This window comes from Echiichthys vipera (assembly GCF_963691815.1).
Source record: "Echiichthys vipera genome assembly, chromosome: 18".
NCBI classification, from domain to species: Eukaryota; Metazoa; Chordata; class Actinopteri; order Perciformes; family Trachinidae; genus Echiichthys; species Echiichthys vipera.
The window spans coordinates 3,498,023-3,510,254 of NC_139843.1; the positions used below are offsets into that span (position 1 = coordinate 3,498,023).

At 46.6% G+C, this 12,232-nt stretch overlaps 1 protein-coding gene across 1 annotated transcript in view; it reads left to right on the forward strand.

Annotated features, from left to right (window-relative positions):
* Positions 1-12,232, forward strand: part of LOC310960919 (PH and SEC7 domain-containing protein 1-like) — a 64,731-nt gene extending 52,499 nt beyond the window's left edge. Inside the window, exons 11-16 of the mRNA XM_083932784.1 lie at positions 4,836-5,029; positions 7,362-7,432; positions 8,806-8,963; positions 10,987-11,131; positions 11,289-11,432; positions 11,543-12,232. Coding sequence (XP_083788910.1) covers positions 4,836-5,029; positions 7,362-7,432; positions 8,806-8,963; positions 10,987-11,131; positions 11,289-11,432; positions 11,543-11,818 — 988 coding nt within the window. The 3' untranslated portion in view covers positions 11,819-12,232. The remainder of the gene's footprint in view (positions 1-4,835; positions 5,030-7,361; positions 7,433-8,805; positions 8,964-10,986; positions 11,132-11,288; positions 11,433-11,542) is intronic.

Below are 12,232 nucleotides of genomic sequence, written 5' to 3' on the forward strand. Positions count from 1 at the left end.
TTCACATGCACCAGAAACAAGTCTCCGCCTGAGAACGCACTTTAATAAAGAAAGGCTGGTAAATTATTACACTCTGAGACGTGTCAGCGCTCCACTTTCAGTCTGAAATGCTTCATTAGAGAGATAAGTTTGGATCTTTTGGAGTGTTTTTGTGTGACCTGATCTGTTGTCGCTGCTCCCTTCAAAGCCACCAGACTCCTTCAAAGCCACCAGACTCCATTAACAAAAACAGTGATTTTACCTCAAAGTGCACAGTGGAGTTGCTGCCACTGCCTCTGTCGGTTACTTTATTAGGGTTATTCTGTGACTTCGATGAACCCGAACGCCCCCTTAAACACACCAGAGTCACACAATAACAAACTAACCAACCGAGGCAGCGCTAGACCGTAGTATAAATGAAACGGTGACATCTTACACAGTGTAACTTCAGCTACAACACAAGCATAACGTTATTCTCCATGTTTACCATGGGCCGACTGTGGCTCAGTGCAAAAGTGGGTCGTCCTCCATTCGAGAGATTGGCAGTTCCCCTGGTTCACATGTCGAAGTGTCCTTGGGCGAGACACTGAACCCCGAATTGCTCCCCGTGCTGCGCATGGGTGTGTGAATGTGGTGTGAATGGTTACATTAGAGGGTGTGTAGATGTCCACTGCCATCAGTGTGAATGTCTGTGTGAACGGGTGAATGTGACAAACACTGTGAAAGCGCCTTGAGTTGTCAGAAGACTAGAAAGGCGCTTTATAAGTACAAGTCCATTTACCATACATTTACCAAATGTAGTACTACTACAGTAATGAAGGTTGAGTTAGCTGTACAGCTTACCTCCGATTAGCCGAGCTAATGTTGTTAGCAGCAGAAGCGTCAGGTTGCCGATAGAAGTGGGCGTGCACATGGACCCTCGCTAGATCCAACTCAGGAGCCAATCGATGCACTCTCGTCCCCCCGAGTTCCTCCTTTTCCTGTCCACGGTTGCAAAACTTAAACATGGCAGCGCCCCGTGGGCATAGAACAAATAAGATGGCAGCGCCCGGGGTGGTGTCATGAACAGAACTGGGAAAACACGGAGAACTGGGACGCAAATGCAACAGTGTCCAGGGCGTGAGGGAAAAAGGAGTGGGGTCCAAGTGAAGGTGCTGCTCTTCTGAGCGAGTCCAGTGTAGGTGAGGTAGCAAACAACACTGAGACGATCAGGGGAACACAAGCGGGTGGTAGGCAGGCAGACCGGGAGGCAAACAGGAACAGGATCACGGGTAACTGGAGCGAAGAAGAACAAAGAAACAATAAACATCGAAACACGGAACGGAGCAGAAGTCTCAAAGAACAAAGGGGAGCCAACGATCAGGACACGATACCACAGAGATGATGAAACGATCTGGCCCCGAATGCGTCTCACATCCGGCTTCTTTAACTGGTGGGGAGGTGATCAGTGGGATTGGAAACAGCTTGTCCGGGAAACCACGCCTCCCGTCTCCAACGGACAAACACAGAGAGAGGAGACACACACAGGGAAACACAGACAGAGGGAGACAAACACAGGAACAGAAGGAAAAGGGAAGGGCTGCCAGGACGGGAGCCTGACAGGTGGTTTCTTTTCGGAGATTCGTCACCGTACATCAGGGGTCTGCAACCCACGGCTCTGGGGCCACATGCGGCTCTTCAGCCCCTTATCAGTGGCTCCCTATAGATTTGGCAAAAAAAATATATACAGTGGGTACGGAAAGTATTCAGACCCCCTTAAATTTTTTACTCTTTGTTAAATTGCAGCCATGTGCTAAAATCATTTAAGTTCATTTTTTTTCCTTTTAATGTACACACAGCACCCCATATTGACAGAAAAACACAGAATTGTAGACATTTTTACAGATTTATTAAAAAAGAAAAACTGAAATATCACATGGACATAAGTATTCAGACCCTTTGCTGTGACACTTGTATATTTACCTCAGGTACTGTCCATTTCTTCTGATCATCCATGAGATGGTTCTACACCTTCATTGGAGTCCAGCTGTGTTTAATTCTAATGATTGGACTTGATTAAGGAAGCCACACACCTGTCTATATAAGACCTTACAGCTCACAGTGCATGTCAGAGCAGATGAGAATCATGAGGTCGAAGGAACTGCCTGAAGAGCTCAGAGACAGAATTGTGGCAAGGCACAGATCTGGCCATGGATACAAAAAAAATTCTGCTGCACTTAAAGTTCCCAAGAGCACAGTGGCCTCCATAATCCTTAAATGGAAGACGTATGGGATGACAAGAACTCTTCCAAGAGCTGGCCGTCCAACCAAACTGAGCAATCGGGGGAGAAGAGCCTTGGTGAGAGAGGTAAAGAAGAACCCAAAGATCACAGTGGCTGAACTCCAGAGATGCAGTGAGGAGATGGGAGAAAGTTCAAGAAAGTCAACCATCACTGCAGCCCTCCACCAGTCAGGGCTTTATGGCAGAGTGGCCCGACGGAAGCCTCTCCTCAGAGTAAGACACATGAAAGCCCGCATAGAATTTGCCAAAAAACACATGAAGGACTCCCAGACTATGATAAATAAGATTCTCTGGTCTGATGAGACAAAGATAGAACTTTTTGGCCTTAATTCTAAGCGGTATGTGTGGAGAAAACCAGGCACCGCTCATCACCTGCCCAACACCATCCCTACAGTCAAGTGTGGTGGTGGGAGCATCATGCTGTGGGGGTGTTTTGCAGCTGCAGGGACAGGACGACTGGTTGCAATTGAAGGAAAGATGAATGCGGCCAAGTACAGAGATATCCTGGACGAAAACCTTTTCCAGAGTGCTATGGACCTCAGACTGGGCCGACGGTTCACCTTCCAACAAGACAATGACCCTAAGCACACAGCTAAAATGACGAAGGAGTGGCTTCGGAACAACTCTGTGACTGTTCTTGAATGGCCCAGCCAGAGCCCTGACTTGAACCCAATTGAGCATCTCTGGAGAGACCTCAAAATGGCTGTCCACCAACGTTCACCATCCAACCTGACAGAACTGGAGAGGATCTGCAAGGAGGAATGGCAGAGGATCCCCAAATCCAGGAGTGAAAAACTAGTTGCATCATTCCCAAGAAGACTCACGGCTGTATTAGCTCAAAAGGGTGCTTCCACTCAATACTGAGCAAAGGGTCTGAATACTTATGTCCATGTGATATTTCAGTTTTTCTTTTTTAATAAATCTGTAAAAATGTCTACAATTCTGTGTTTTTCTGTCAATATGGGGTGCTGTGTGTACATTAATGAGGAAAAAAATGAACTTAAATGATTTTAGCACATGGCTGCAATTTAACAAAGAGTAAAAAATTTAAGGGGGTCTGAATACTTTCCGTACCCACTGTAAACAATGTGTAAATAACCTGTTTTTTGCCCAGTGGACAAGGGTAAAACATTTTATCTTGGAGTTCAAGGTGTTATTAAAAAAATATTACGTGAAAATATGCGTCTCATCCTCGGTGTACGGCCCAGCGCCTCTCCCTGCAGGGGGCTGATCTGGAGCTGGTGACCCGCACTGATGCTGGATAAACCCCACCCCCCAAAACATTAGCGAAGGAAAATAGTGTTTTGTGGACATATTAATTTGATTTCACATGATGATTGCTTACCTTTACGCTTGATATGTGGTGAGAAATTAGCGAACAACCACAATTTTAGGACAGGTAACAGTGGCAGGTAACAGTAATTATATATAAACCTTTATAAGCTGTGACATTAAATATGTTTTGCGGCTCCAGACAAATTTTATCCGGTGGAAGAGGCGGCAAAATGGCTCTTTTGACGGTAAAGGTTGCAGACCCCTGCCGTGGATCCTCCCATTCATTATTACTTTTAAATATTTAGCACCTCTATCTTGTAATAAACTACAGGATCATTTCAAACTGGAATCCCTCATCAGCACGGAGCATTTCAAAAGCAGGATTAAGGACTTTTTCAATACAATTCGCACCTGTTCTGTCTCTGATCTGCTTCTTTAATTTAATGTTGTTTTATCTTGTTGATTTTTCCTGTTTTAGTTGTGTGTTGTTTTGCTTTTAAATGTGAAACTTGTGTGTTTATGCTGCCGTCTCTGCCGGGACTCTCTTGGGAAAGAGATTTTAAATACCAAAGGGAACATTCCTGCATAAATAAAATAAAGGGGAATAACAAAAATTATACAGTCTGAGTGTATGCGATAGACCAGCAACCTACTGTGTCCTGTAAGGTAGAGTGACAGTGGTCTGGTGACTATGAAGAGAGCATGGATGCAGCTTCAGTTACCAGTTTTCAATGAAGATAGGATGTGTTGTGTGACTATGCTGTTAGATATGGTCCACCTCCGCTCCCTCCCTCTCTTCAAAGTCTTTAAAGCCTCAGTTTTCACCTCTGCGCCCCTCTCCTGGGTAAAGATGCCCCTGTTTTTCACCTCAAAGCTGGAACAAGATAGATGGTGTCACTCTTTAGCCGTGGTACTTTTTGATCGAGGAGAGTTGTTGTTCTTCTCAGGAGAACCGGAGCAGGAAGAAACACACTTTTAAAGCTTTGAAGGCAGCTTCATCACGCAGGTTTCCCATCCCTCCTCCGGATACATGATGCTTTGTAAATGTCTTGTGCAAACAGCGAGCTCTGCCAAGGCGCCAGCAGTGGACGTTGGGTATTACTCATGTGTTCTGTGTGAGAAGTGTGTGAAGTGTCTGCAACTCTTGTCCTGCGCGGTAACGAGCGCAGAGGCAAACGGCCGACAGGATGAATGATGGAGGTGTTTATTCCGCGTCGCTAATGAGACGTGACACATAAGTGTTGATCACCATGGGATCTGTTGTTTATCTGTTAAATTTTATTTTTGTTTGTCTCCATAGCGATGAGGAAGAGCTGCGGAAGTCGTTTTCCGAGCTCGGGGACAGCCTGTGTGACTCCACCGCCTCCAGATCGGTGAAGGGGGAGGGCAGCGGCGGGAAGCCCCCGACGGACGAGACGCAGCCGTCCGGGTCGCTGCTGTACAAGAACGGGTTCCTCGTCCGCAAAGTCCACGCGGACTCGGATGGCAAGAGAAGTACGAAGCCTCAGACGCCTTTTTCTTTTTACGTTTTCCCGCCTCGTAGCTGTTAAGGGACCTCACGTGATCATCAGCAAGAGATAAAGTTTGTAATGTCGACTTTATCCGGCTTTATCCGACTTTTCATCCAAAAAAAGGTTAAAAGTAAAGTGTTACGATACCAGTACCAGAATATTCGGCTATTTGGATTTCCAGATTTCAAATTTGGGATTGGGATATTTGTGTTTTTATAGTCGAAACTCACACACGCCCATTGTTTTGTGGGACGAGTGCCAGAAACAACAACGGCATCCGGTATCAAAGGCGACGCCTAGCAGCCACTCCCCCTCTTGCGTCCACATGAGTCACATTTCGGTTTCGCTAAAGCAAGACGTGTTCCCTAAAGATGTTGAAGAGGCATTAAATATGTATAAATAACTGTATTTGATGCAGTTGTAGTCCGTAAGAATTGAGCTACGTTGTTTCTGGCGGCCTCTGTGGAGGTCAGATGTAACTGCAGGTGCTCCTCTGAGACTTCATCTCCCAGAGTTCCTGTGGAAACCGAACGGCGTCGACTGTGTCAGTCAGGAGGTCGGCAGCTCTCGTGATGCCTTCACGTGCTCCGCACTGAGAGGAGGTCTGAAGAGAGAAGGGGAGCGGCGTAAGAAGTGGCGCTAACTGTGCACCGCGTTTGGTGTTAGCGCGGGAAAGTCTCCGCGGACTGAGATCGCATTTATTAATACAAGCGCTTTCATTAGTGGGTCATAGGACCATTGATTTAACTCACTCTTTGATAGATTGGAACTTAAAAGACAATTAAATAAATGAAAATTCGACTCCGACCTGCGGCCCTTTGCTGCATGTCTCCCCCCCTCTCTCTCACCCTATTTCCTGTCTATCCTTTCACAATAAAAGGCTTAAAAAACAGCAAAAAAAACCCCCAAATCTCCTACAAACTGCACAAAAACACCCGTGTTTATCCGACGCCGAAGCACCGTGTGTCCGTACTGACTGGTCTGCGAGTTTTAAAGCGCCCTGCAGCCGAGCAGTCGATGTGAAACAGTCTGTGTCTGTGTTTGAATTGAATTAACTTTATTGATCCCCCCGAGGAGGGAAATGTGTTCGTCCCAGCGCCACACAACAATAAAAACACACTATATATTTAAAAAACAGACAGAATAAATACTCAAGGCACACACACACACACACACACACACACACACACACACACACACACCGTTCATTCATTAAAGATGTGGTTTCTTGGAGGAGAGTGAGGGAGAGGAGGTTCCCACAGCGCTCGTTGTTTATTATTAACATGCAAATCAACTTCATCAAGGTCGTTCAGCTGCTGTTTCATCACACGTGGAAAGAAGAAGAACTCCTTTATTTGTCCCGCAACGGGGAAATTCAATTTTCACTCTATTATTAATTTTCATTTTACACACAAACACACACACACACACAGGCCTGAAATACACACACATGCACAGACAGGACCTATATACATGCAACTAATGGAGAGATGTCAGAGTGAGGGGGCTGCCAGTGGATCGGCGCCCCCAGCAGTTGGGGGTTTGGTGTCTTGCACAACAGCACCTCGGCAGTGCCCAGGAGATGAACTGGCACCTCTCCAGCCACCCGTCAACGCTCCATTCATGGTCCACACAGGGACTTGAACGAGCGACCCTCCGGTTCCCAGCCAAGTCACCTATGGACTGAGCTGCCGCCACACTTGACTTAAAAGCGTTACACTTGAGTTGCATCCGTCTATAACAAGTGCAGCTAACTCTAGAAATCTATATTTATGTTTTTCATTAATCTTTAACATGTTAAAAAAATAATAATACAAACTATTTAAAGCGAATGAGCAGCAAAAAACAAGGAAAACAAGCAAATAGGCGATAAAATACGTGACTCAAATAAATATAAATATAAATAAGTTCATGTTCAAAAGGGTTAGGATGGACTTTTCTGCTCCGACCCCCTCTTATTTTGTATAATTATTAATCATAAACTAATTAAAAATCCAGTTTGCATCAGTCGGTGTGTGATATTCGGCTCGTGGGTGAAAACAAAAACAGTAACAAACAGAAAAACAACAGATAAAGAAGAAAAAACAAACAAAAAAGCAGAAATTTACTGCTCCAGCTCATGAAAATGCAATGTTTTGTCTTTTTTTTTACACTTTCTTTCACCGTAGCAGTTTTGTTTTGGTTCTTATTGGTGTTTTTTGTGAATATGCAGGTACCTCTTAACTTCTCTGAGTTGGAGCATAAGGAATATAAAGGATCATGCATAATATCTATAACTGCAGGTGTGATGTTAACACTGTTCCTCCTCCTCACAGCACCGAGAGGGAAGAGAGGGTGGAAGACCTTCTACGTGCACCTGAAAGGCCTGATCCTCTATCTGCAAAAAGTAAGTCGCTCACTTTATCTCATACACAAATTGATTCATTCATTCCTCTTCAGCCTCTTGTCACTGTCGGGGTCTCGGGGGGCTGGAGCCGATCTCAGCTGACATCGGGCGTGAGGCGGGGTCCACCCTGGACAGGACGCCAGTCTATCACAGGACACATAGAGACGAACAGAGACAGACAACCATTCACACCTACGGGTGATTTAGAGTCATCAATGAACCGAACACCTGCACGTCTTTGGACTGTGGGAGGAAACCGGAGAACCCGGAGAAAACCCACACAGACACGGGGAGAACATGCAAACTCCACACAGAAGGGCCCAGCTGGGATTCAAACCAGGAACCCTCTCGCTGTGAGGAGACAGTGCTAACCACCTTCATCACCTTCTCACACATATTTCCCAAAATGCAGTCCATCAAAGGGAGAACCCACTTCCTGTTCATGTGTCTAAAAAGTGCGCGGTGCAACCTCTGCGGTGGACTGTCATCCTCAAGCGGAGCCGTGACTCTGCGGTTTTGTTTTCTCTGACAGCGACCTGAATGTGTCCCAACAGTAGCGCCGCGTCTCAAACCGTCGAGTGCAGTAAATGCGTGGTCAGCCTTTCCGCCCTGGTGTTGGATGAGGTCACACTCTTACGTTCGAATGATGTAAAGCAGCATTATAAGCACCAGCTTCCTCCTACACCTGTTTCCAATCGTTGATGTGATGAGATTTATGTGATTTGTTAATACGTTTGTGTTTAAAGTCAGTCTGAAATCAACTTAACACGTAATGGTTGCTCTTAAAATCAATATTCTGCCAATTTAAGATGATGTTTTGTCCGTTTTATATCTGAGAATTTACAGATGTGGCTTTTTTTGTCAGAAAAAACTTCTATTCTTCAAAAAAAGATCTGAAAAAGGATGATTCTGTCCTTTTTACTGAAACTGAGGAATTGTATGCGACTAATATAAGTGTAAATTGTCACGAGTCGTCCAACACTAACGAACACTAGCATCAAAATATTTCAAGTGACCACTTTAAATCACTTTGTAGCAAATAAACCATCACATTTTTGTGCACATTATATGTTTGTCACGACAATATCAGGGAACTTTAACTTCCTATCATGGGGGCAACCGTCTTTATGTTTGTGTTTCTCCGTCTGGGGTCAAATCATTAGTCAAGGTATCAGAAAAAGTGTCGTTTTCGTATTTTTAAAGTATTAATTCAGGAGTTAATTCCAGCACTGATCAGAGGCTGTTTTTATGAGTGTTTCCAGTGCAGTGCTGATGTCTTCATGCATCCCTTTACTCTCTCGCCTCTCCTCCAGTAAAGCCTGCTCTTAGTCAGCTCCCCAGCTTTAATAAGTGTCCTTTCTTATTTATCATAGGGGGAGTACAGACCTGACAAACAGCTCTCTGAGGACGACCTGAAGAACGCCGTGTCCATCCACCACTCTCTGGCCATGAAGGCGTCAGACTACAGCAAGAGGCCCAACGTCTTCTACCTGCGCACCGCTGACTGGAGGGTGTATCTCTTCCAGGCCCCGTGAGTCCTGCCTCGAGCTCAAACACATGGTCATCCGAACTCCTGTCTCATCTTCTCTCTGCTTTAGTCATGTTGCTTTCTCTTGTGGTTAAAAGTATGTGGACGTTTGTGTACGAGGTCTGGGCTCCGTTCAAATGAAGGGAAATCTTAATGCATCAGCGTACATCAGTGTTTTCGCGTGCACGTCAGGGGCCTTATCTAAAGCTGTGCGTAGAACATTGCGTTCCCATAAAACCATGAATGTGCCACGCATCTATAAAACTGTGCGGCGCACATTTGCACGCAATCTTTCCTTTATAAATACCGATAAATGATTCCTGAGTCAGAAAACCTTTGCAGGAGCTGTACTCATTGGTAATAGTTGGTGTAGGAATACGCACACTTCTCCGCAAATAGGTTTTCTGTCTGCGCAAGGTTCTTTTGTCTGTAAATGTTCGTGCACATCAGAAACCAGATTTCTGCCCCAGCCCTGAGCGGCGTTCACCTTCACCGCAGCACGTAACTACACTGACTAATTCAGATTAAGGGCTCCAGCCACACGACTACGTTTCCATTTTTAAAACGCATCTCTTTTGCCGCGTTTTCATCCAGATAACTTCTGCATGTCCGAGCACCTAAAACAGAGACGTTTCAGTGTTTTAGTCCCTCTATCACCGTATTTACTTTGCAAACACTCCCAATCTACGTTTTCCGACGCCTTTACCTCCTGATAACGTGACTCATTCTGTAACCGTTCAACCTTTTTGTCAGAACAAGCAAATAATCTCTGGTGTTTCTTTTCACTGAAGCAGGCGTGTTTGCATGAATTCAATTCAATTCAGTTTTATTTACAGTGCCAAATCATAACAACAGTGATCTCAGGACACTTTACAGAGTAGGTAAAGACCACACTCTATGACTTATTTATGATTTACACAGACCCAACAATTCCCCCGTAGAGTACGGTGGCGTTGAAAACCTTCACTATTACAGACAGGAACGTCAGACAGACCCAGCTCTATGGTATGGACAGAGACTATTTCTGATATGGTGCTAAAATACATTCTGACGGAGAGATCTGATCGCTGTTTCAAAATGAAAACATGGTAGTTAAGTCTGTTTGAATCAGACTTTGGCGTGGATGCTCACATACACGGCCAAGGAATCATGTTTCTCTAGTGGGAGAGACCTGGTTTCTCCGATCCGTTACCTCTTATTCTTTACCTCGTGAGGCCAGCTCCATAAAGAAATGTCTTCCCAGATTGGTTTGCACTTCAGCGCTGGACCTGCAGCCAGGTTCAAACATCTGGAGGAAGTACTGAAACCAAAAGCTGAAGCAGCAGATCACTGTCATAGCGTTCACATATGGGTGTGATACGGTACTATCACAGCTGAGCACCCGACCTCAGCTGAGAACAGCTGTGCACATGTGCATAAGGTGTGCAGAACAGAACAGAGAGCACACGGATCAACGAAACAAGATGCGTGTATATATGTACTGTGCATAAATAAATATATATATATATATATAACAGGAGAGGTGGAGGTGTGCATGTGTGTGTTCTCAGGATCCAGGCAGTGGCACATGAGTGGCCACATGTTTCAGCCCCCTGGAGGACAGGCTCTGTGCTCCAGTTGCAGCTTGCATTTGTCCCAGATACTGCACCCCTCTCTCTCTCTCTCTCTCTCTCTCTCTCTCTCTCTCTCTCTCTCTCTCTCTCTCTCTCTCGCGCTCTCTCTCCCTCTCCCTCTCTCCCTCTCCCTCTCTGGGGATCTAAGCAAGGCTGTCTGATTCAATCTGATATCTCTCCTGGGCCCCTAATGGCTCTGTTAGCGTAAAACAGGCCCTTTTTCTCTCATGCATTAATTGGCTCCAAAATATTTTCTGTCAACAGCGAGGCTGCAGCCTCCGATAATGATCCCTTTGATGTTGTTATCTAGCCATGTGCTGATGTGAGCGTGCAGAGGAGCCGGTGACTCTGTTTGTGCCCACTGCTGTAAATCTGTTTGTAATTGCGTAACATGTGTGTAACATCCATCGCAGGAACGCGGAGCAGATGCAGTCTTGGATCACGCGGATCAACGCGGTGGCCGCCATGTTCTCCGCTCCTCCTTTCCCGGCAGCCATCGGCTCCCAGAAGAAGTTCAGCCGGCCGCTTCTGCCGGGGACGATGTCCAAACTGTCCGAGGTACCTTAGTGTGAACAGCTGTTTGCAGTCTTTCAACTATTAACTAATGATTATTTTCATTATGGATTTTCTCCACTAGTGGACTGATTGTATAAAAACATTTAAAAACTGGGAATTAAATACTCTTTCATTCATCAGTGTGACTTTGTGCTTCCAGGAGGAGCAGATCAGATCCCACGAGTCTCGATTCAGAGCCCTCTCCACTGAGCTGGCTGAGCTGCGCTCGTACCCTCCCGACCGCAAGGTCAAAGGACGCGAGCTGGAAGAGTACCGGCAGCGAGACGAGTATCTGGACTTTGAGGTGAGCTGCACTTAGAGAACGGAATAAAAGGGAAAGGCAGCGAAGCATTAAACGGTTATTACAGCACCGCAGCTCTCTCAGGTGTCCGCTGTCTCTCTGCACCTTTACAGAAAACACGGTACGCCACTTACGTCATGCTGCTGCGAGCCAAAGTCCGGAGCGGTGAGGAGGACCTGTCTGTGTTCGAGTCCCAGCTCCTGGAGGACAACTCGCTGCAGAGGGCTCACTCCAGCCCCACGCTGCAGGACAGCAGCCAGGCCAGCCAGATCAGCCAGGCCAGCAGCACCAGGGACGGGGGCAACAGCAGCAAAGCCAGCGGCTGCAGCAGCAGCAAGGTCCGACAGGAAGGCCAGAGACACAGCTACCGGCAGGCCGTCAAGAAGTGAGGCGGGGCCGGGGCGCCGGGAGCGGCACAGCGTTGCACTGCCAGCGGCAGGCTGTCTCCCTGCATAGGTTTTTATTTGAGATCCAGGAGGGTTTGGAGCTCTGCTTGAACGGGGGAGCAGGAGTGAGGGTCTACCCCACGCTCTCCCCCAGACCACGAAGCCCTACCCGGCACCCCGATCTCCTCACCTACCGGAGGAGGTGCAGATCCTGTGACTGGCAGCGTGGCCGAGCGACACCAGCGAGGCTGTTGGTGCAGGAGGTGGGAGGAGCGGCTGAGAGGTCACAGATCTGCAGAGACGGGGTGTCTTTGAGAACGGCCGCTGGGTGCAGCAGCAGACTGAACTGTGCAGCGAGAGGAGGAGAAGTGCTCACTGATGGAGCACCGTGCAGGGACGTTAATCCAGCATCCTTTT